This window comes from Haliaeetus leucocephalus, unplaced genomic scaffold, assembly GCF_000737465.1.
Source record: "Haliaeetus leucocephalus isolate CR32 unplaced genomic scaffold, Haliaeetus_leucocephalus-4.0 Scaffold1, whole genome shotgun sequence".
Lineage (NCBI taxonomy): Eukaryota > Metazoa > Chordata > Aves > Accipitriformes > Accipitridae > Haliaeetus > Haliaeetus leucocephalus.
Window position 1 is genome coordinate 11,600,910 of NW_010972437.1, and position 8,179 is coordinate 11,609,088.

General features: G+C 42.3%; 1 protein-coding gene across 5 annotated transcripts in view; it reads right to left on the reverse strand.

Annotated features, from left to right (window-relative positions):
• LOC104831172 (mitogen-activated protein kinase kinase kinase MLT) overlaps nucleotides 1-8,179 on the reverse strand; it is a 95,603-nt gene that overhangs the window by 82,999 nt on the left and 4,425 nt on the right. For all 5 annotated transcript variants that reach the window (XM_010566572.1, XM_010566587.1, XM_010566596.1 and 2 more), the window contains exon 2: nucleotides 6,654-6,843. In XM_010566572.1, the coding sequence (XP_010564874.1) occupies nucleotides 6,654-6,812 (159 nt within the window). In that variant the 5' untranslated portion in view covers nucleotides 6,813-6,843. The remainder of the gene's footprint in view (nucleotides 1-6,653; nucleotides 6,844-8,179) is intronic.

Genomic DNA, 8,179 nt, shown 5'->3' on the forward strand with positions numbered 1-8,179 from the left:
TGTTTAAATACATAAGTAAAAAAATCCATTACAATAAAATGTAGCAAAATACAGACAGATAGGTTTCTGTGCCTGGACTGCTACATTTCTGAGATTGTTTTGGGGAGCAGAGTCACAGGGTAATGAAGTTTCTTCTTAAAACAGACAAAATTAAACTAAAGTCTATTCTTCCCAAGAATTATTGTATTCTGGCAATGCTACATCATCTTTCATTATACAGGTATCTCCCAATACCAGTGGGGTTTTGATGTCATTTTGGTTGCAACACATATGCCACTCGACACTTACGATACAGTCTTATCCAAAGCACCCACTAAGAAAATCTAATGCGGTGAGACTATGACACCTGAAAACATGACATTCATTTACAAAATAAAGTCCTCCAGAAAATAGCCCTTGAATGAAAGCCAAGAGTAAGGCAAACTCAAAAGCAGAGATTTGTTGCAGAAGTCTGTCCTATCTAAAATGATTTATTCTGTAAGATACAGAATATGCAACAGCTGGGGCATCTGAACCCATTTTGACAACTTCCACCATCTAGAAAGGGTACTGAGTATCCTCTTGATACCTTTTGGGAATACCCTAGTCAGCACCAAGAGGAGTGCTCTAAGCCACTTCCTGTACCAGAACGTAAAAAAACAAAATAGAAAACCCTGCAAAATAACCACTCTGTAAAAAGAAACAAAGACATTTTAAGACACCCCTCTGGTATAATAAATACAGTCTTATTTCCTCTTAGCTGTTAACAAGTGTCATGGTTTAACCCCAGCCAGCAACTAAGCACCACGCAGCCGCTCACTCACTCCCCCCCAACCCAGTGGGATGGGGGAGAAAATCAGGAAAAGAAGTAAAACTCGTGGGTTGAGATAAGAATGGTTTAGTAGAACAGAAAAGAAGAAACTAATAATGATAACACTAATAAAATGACAACAGCAATAATAAAAGGATTGTAATGTACAAATGATGCGCAGGGCAATTGCTCACCACCCACCGACCGACACCCAGACAGTCCCTGAGCGGCGATTCCCCCCCTCACTGCCCAGTTCCTATACTGGATGGGACGTCCCATGGTATGGAATACCCCGTTGGCCAGTTTGGGTCAGGTGCCCTGGCTCTGTCCTGTGCCAACTTCTTGTGCCCCTCCAGCTTTCTCGCTGGCTGGGCATGAGAAGCTGAAAAATCCTTTACTTTAGACTAAACACTACTTAGCAACAGCTGAAAACTTCAGTGTTATCAACATTCTTTGCATACTGAACTCAAAACATAGCACTGTACCAGCTACTAGGAAGACAGTTAACTCTATCCCAGCTGAAACCAGGACAACAAAATACAGCAGTATTTCTTTAAATGATATGGGGGTGGAAGGGTTCCCATGAGATCACTTACTCTAGGGATATACAACCTTTTTTTTTTTTGTGAACTCTGTAATTTTCCAATATAGGTGCAGATGTCTCTGGAAAGTTCATTTATTTGACTCCTACACCTTACGTACCTTTATACAGCACAGACTCTAAGCCCTCTCTCACCGTTCATTAGCAATAGCACCTGCACCAAAGGACCATGGGTTGGAAACGCCGGGTTTGTCATCTCCCCACTCCGAGCTGGAACCAGGTAAATCCAGACATATCTTGGCAGATGTTACCTTGAATCACTCTCAATACTTGCTGACTCAGACATGAGAGGGGTAAGGGAGTAGGAACTCCTAGAAAGAGCTAACAAAATAATAAAAAAGCATAAAAATTGCCCTTCATTACAGCCAGGTCCCAGTGTGGAGAGTCATTCGAGGCTGGCACCCAAGCACCTATACCAGCTGTAAACTGCAAGCAACAAGAACACCTACTATTTTTAGTCCTGTCAGGGCTAAGTATCAATTTCAGTTTGGTTTGCTCTATTTTACTCTGTTGTTTTTCTCTTGTTGCTCTTGAAAAGTAATTCCCAGTCCTTACTCTCATGACCCACTTTAAAATTACCACATGCTCTCTTTTAGGACTACAAACATGAGTGAGGTAAGTCCAGTGACATGCTTGTGGTTATACTTAACTCATCCCCTTCAGAAGGTACAGGCCCAATCCATGTTTTCTGGACAGTCCCTTCCAGAAGTGGATCATGACAAAAAAGTGAACAAACTGCATGATACTCCATATGAAAAGTTTTATGAAGCACTAAAAGATCTCCTAAAGCTTATTGCACATGTATCACATACAAGAAAATCTGACAATATAAAATTAATTTCCACAGTAGTCAGAATTCCAGCAATACAGCATCAAAACTAGTAAAAACATGTTTTTATTTTCGAGTCTTATAAAACTCAAATGCACTGCATAGACATGACTGAACAAAACATGCACAGTTAATCCTATTCAATTTCACATCTTTTATCCACAAGTTAGTTCTGTCAGTTCACCAGAAGTTTTTCCCAGTAACATTACAGTTACATTTTACTGGGGTTTTTTTCACCACTCTCCTGCAGTTTTCACAGACCACTGCCAGCAATTTGAAGGAATCCAGGAACAGCTGTACTGCATGAAAGCAAACGATCTTGCACCTAAGTAGTGTGGTTGTAACAGCTGAAGCAAGCAAATCAGATGCAACGCTGCTGTCCATCAATAGCAGAGACAGTTCATGGATTATGGAGTACTTCCAAAGAGCAGTGACATTAAAATTAAATTCAGATTTCAGGTAAAATTCCAGTAGTAATAAATCTCCCAGTGAAGAACCACACTCCAGATGCCAGCTGCCAAAAAAAAGCCACCAAAAGCACAGCCTTCAAAAACAGTGACTAATAACAGGTGAACTTCAGAGATGTACAGACAATCGGAGGCAAGTGCTATTCAGTGAAAAGCTAAGGTGGCAAGGAATAAAACAACATTTGTAACATTTCACTCCAGCAGTTATCTGCTCAAGATAATGGAGTCAAAAGAACTGCTAGCAATTTGCAGAATAAGGCCTTTGGGCCCAATGTCTCCCATCCATTTCAGTGGGAGCCAAATTATGGGCTTATCCAATAATTCATATAAATTGTTCACAAAAATATCAAATAACTTCCCGAGTAGTAGGTGTGCAATTTTCTTCAATGAGTGCACATAATTACCACTTAGGGCAAAAGGAGCAAGTGCACATCCTACTACAGAAGGCATTTCTACTCCCCCCCCATGCATCATAAACATCACACCGATAGTTTGATTTTCCATAAAACAATACACAAGGAACTCCTGTTCCTTGCTTAAAAGCCAAAACTGCTAAAGTGCTTGGACTAGATAGTATAAAAGGCAATTTAATTTTGGTTTTGATGTTATTTAATCACTCAAGACACACTCCTATGGTTTACTTAATCAGCAGAAGTCTTGTCCAGAGTTTCAGATCCGATACTTTAATCAAGGCCTTGCAGCATATTTATTTTTCTCAGCATACCTATTTAGCTGTATTTTATTCACAAAAACACACGTCTTCCTGTACAGTCACATTTTACTGCCCATCTATAAAAAGTTAATGCCTTGCGGAGGTCTTCCCATTTCTCAAATTTTAAAGTTTTGAAGAAATCTGTCTGAACAACACCCTTCCAAGCATTTGTAAGTTTTTATGAGCACATGTTTTAGTATGATATGCTGCTATATACTGGAACAAAAATTGCTTTGTTTCACATGTTATAACTTGTTAGCCACTTAGCTAATATAAAGCCTTCAAGATCTTTGCTGGTTTTGATTGGCTTGTTTAATAAAATGAAACAGATATAACATATTTGCAGAATGATACCACAGCTCTGTTGACTTGGCTTGTGCTAGCACAAAATTCCTCTGAACAAGCTTTTCCCAAATCTGCTCTGTTTTCCCTTTAATCAGTTGTTATGGATTATTGGCAGCAGTTAACAGAAATACAAGACAATCAGTCATGGAGTTAAAAGGACACTTCCTTTAAAATAAACCAGAAAGAGTAATAATTAGTTTTCTGGACTAAATGCAAAGCATCCATATATCTACTAAATGCAGATAGTTACGGTAAGTTTTTCTATTGCTATCAGAAAAGCCATTGACTCACCATGACTTTCAGCACAGTTCAGTCACAGGCATTCATTATTGTCATCACTACAGATAAACATACTACATATGTAAACAGACTGACAGCCACTAGGGTAAGAAGAGACCTTTAGGCCACCAAGGTTGGTCTCTAGTACACCACAGGCCACTATACTGCTCTTATCTTGAGCTCAACAACTCAAAAAAAACAACTGTCCAGAAAGACATCTCAGTATGAAAACATGAGGAGATGGAGAGGATTCTCCATCTTCACTCCTTCTATTTGTAGTCTGCTCCAAGCGTTACTCATCCTCACTCCTTATAATTTGTGCTTTATTTCCCATTCTAATTTGTCTGGCTTCAGATCCCAACCATTAGTTCATGTAATAACTTTCTGCACTAGATTAAACGAGCCCAGCATTTTCTCCACATGAAAATGCAATTTTCGTAAACAAGCTCCTATTTTTTAATTCTCTAAGGTTTTTGACAGACAAGTTATGGCAAAACTTGCTAGACTTATTTAAGGCATCACCACTTGCCTCTCTGCTGCCTCCCCAGAAAAATTTCAAGAGAAGGTGCCCACACCAAGCTGCTTCCCAACTATAACACATCATGTTAGTTTAAGCTGCAAATGATGACCAGTCTGAAGGAAAATAAACAATTTGTGCTGGAAGGCACTCACTCCCCTTCTGTCAACTCATCCTGATGGACGATGTCCATCACCCCCTTCTGACAGATAGACCCCCACAGCCTCCCTACTTTCTACTCTTTGAGTGCGTTTTGCAGTGCCTCTTGGGCTGCTCCTCCAGTTTGCTTACATTCTTTTAAACACAACAGAACCAGGTCTGCACCTACTGCCTAACACCCATTTCCCCAGTACCACATACCAAGATAAAGCACCCCTGGTTCTTACAGATGACTTGATCCTCATTTGGATATGCAAGGGCATTAACCTAATTTGCCTAACAGCACCATGATATGAGCTCTTAATGAGTTGCAGGTCTTCATTAATCCCTAAATAAACCCTTAAATTATACTAAATTCTTTCCAGCATACGGTTTCCTTTTCCTAGTGTACAAACTGTGTTCCTCGTTACTATAAGCTGAACATTGTATTTGGCTGTTTTAAAAAAAATATTTTTGTTGCATGGTCCATCTGTGTCAAGCAATACATATGATTGTCCTACTTTCTCTATCATTTCCCGTTCCACTAAGGTTTATGCCATCACAAGATATAGTAACATTGTTTTTAAATTTCCTTTCAAAAATGTTTGAAGTACCTAGCAATAGGTCTAGCACAGGCTCCTGTGTAATCCCACCAGAAACACACCTATTCAATAAAGATACTTCACTGACCACTACTGAGATCTGCCAGCCAGGTGATTTTTAAGGAGCGCATTACTGATACTGCATAGCACCAATTTCACTTGTCTTTGTATATCTTTTGATATTAACAAATAGTAGAAATAAAGAGAACAGTACAAACTGACATTCGACAGAAGGTATACACCTCCCACCATCCTGGAAAAGTCATGAGATCGTTCCACATTATTTTAGACAGCAAACTGCTTAATCATCATCAAACATGCTTATCACATCACTAAGCATGACTTAATCACACTAACTCGGTTGCTGTAGCAGTGGACGAACGTTGGTGTACTAAGTGTATTATCCCTAGTGCTGCTCTGCTGTTCTCCAGCTTATGTCTTCCTAAAATACTTTGAGGATATCGTATACCAGTTAGATGTAGTCATGCTGGAACAGCGGTCCAGTAACTGTGCTGTCCATCACACTGGTGTGTCCTCACTGCTGCATCAGCGGTGGTGACCAGCAGGCAGACTGGAGCGCTGTGACAACCATAGACACTGTGTCTCTGCTGGGACCGTACAAAGCTGAGGGTCAAGAGGATTGTTGGGTAAACCTAAAAATCTTTTTAAAAAAAAAAATCTCAAACCAACCTTAAATGGTAAAGGTGCAGTTAATTCTGCCTTTTCCCACAGGATTGGCAAGGACCTGTCTGCCATTCCAAGTGTGCAGGACGTAGCAAGGGAAGGTGACTGGTAGAATGGTTAGGCTTAAACCTTGCTGCAAGATGAGTCATAGCCACACTTCAGCTTGGTCTAACTCAGAGCTAGCGGAGCCCCACATCAAAACCTGCAGCAGGCAGGGAAGAGACAATGCCGAGCAACACATGCTAAGCCTATAGCAAACATACAGACATGAACCACAGCACTTAAGAGACCAGATGTAGAGGAGAAAACAGAAGCAGACAAAGACAGTGAACACTACCTCTTCCTATCTAGCAACATGCCCAGTGGTATCAAAGGGAAATTACTAGGTCCACAGATGCAGCTAGCCCTCCTCCTCTTCAGGGCCAGGACAGAGAGGAGCTGCTAAACAAGAAAAGTCGGGGAGGACAGTAAACAGTAAAACAATAATGCTTTAAATCAGAGACACCCTTGGCTGGGGCCCCCTCGGTATGTCTTTATTACAGCATCATCTAGTTACAGGGTTTTGTAATTAAACCAACAAAAAGCCCAAGGTAGTTTGCTTCAATTAGCTAGAGGGTGGAAGACACTAGAAAAGAGTTTCTGTCCTTGTTTCCACAGCAGACAGAAGTGAATGAAAAGTAAACTCTTACCTCTTTTTCTATTTTGAGCAGCTTCTTTACAGCCACCTCCTTGTCCTGAGAAATCCATCGGGCTCGGTAGACACTCCCGAAACTCCCTCCACCGCAGTTCTCAAAAAACTGCAAGTCATCAAATCTAATTTGCACAAATGAAGCACGGGTAGACGACATCTCATAATGACAAAATATACCACTGCAAAACCTGTGAAGAGAAAAGCTTTCATTAACACATATGCTCTGCGGATTTATGGACTTTCTTAACCCATGCTCAGACAGTCCAAAACCAGAACCAGTTGCCATAAACACGCTACAGTAAAATCCGCAGGGCACAGGAGGAAAAGAGCCTGGGAACTGACACTCCAACAGGCTGTGCAAATGTTTGCATAATTTGCACAAGCTATTATGAGCAGCTGGGAGACAGAAATGACTAAAAACGTTCCTCAGAGCGATACTGATGTTTCCCAAACACCACGGAAGTGGCTCCGTGAAAGGCAGGCATGTCGCCGTCTCCCCCAGCGCAACCGAAGCGTGCCAACGGACGGGAAGCGCGCTCCCCGCTCCGAGCTTGCCTAGGAGCTCAGGCATGCCAGGCACGCCGGCTCTCCTGCCGCGACGGCCGCGCACGAGGCGCGCGCCACCCCAGCTGGGCCGGCAGCCTTCCGGCGGGCAGGGCAGGCAGCGGCACCTTGGCACGCACCGCGCGCGCTGCCGGCACTCGGGGCAAGGTAGGGGTGCTTTGCACAAGGAGGTGGAAAAACCTGGCCACGGCAAAACGTCTCTTCCCAAGTGACTCAGTTCTGTTCGCGTGTTATAACAAAGCGCAAGTACGCGGTAATTCATCTGGGTTACAATATGTGAAATTCCGCAGCCTGTGCCAAGACCGGTGTCGGCAGTTTCATGAGACGATCCCATGTCTGCTGCCAGAGGAACAGAACGTCCTTCTCGGAGATTTCACAGCGATAAAGCTTATGCCCGTAGCGAATTTCAAGAAACGTTATCACCTAAACGACTGAACAATGACTAATTTTAGGTTTCTTTTTTTAATGGTGTAAGATCAGGAAGTCTCAGGTCCTTAGTGGGACTGCAGGACACGGCATCCTCCAGAACCATGTGCAAGCCTGCTGCGGAATCATTTCAGATGCACCAGTTTAGACAAAGTAGTTTTAATTACCACCAAAAGTTACCACATTTCCAATTAATGAAAGTAAACTTATCAGCATAAAATGAAAGAGATAAATAAAACAAGCCAAAAAAAGACACAGAGACTTTGGGTTGCGGGTGAAAATTACACCTCCAATTATACTAGTGTACCTATAGTACCAAAACATACTGTATCTTCTGGGCGCCTGCAACCATAGGGCTTTTTGAGATGGAATCCACACATTATGTGTTGTCCAGGGCTGGGAAATGCACCTCTAACACACCTAGCACTGCCAACTGCCAAAACCTCTTCATCCCAGTCCCTTCCGTAACAAAGACAGAATTCCGCCCCCTCCCCCCCCCCCCCCCCCCCCCCCCCCCCCCGTTCAGCTTCCATC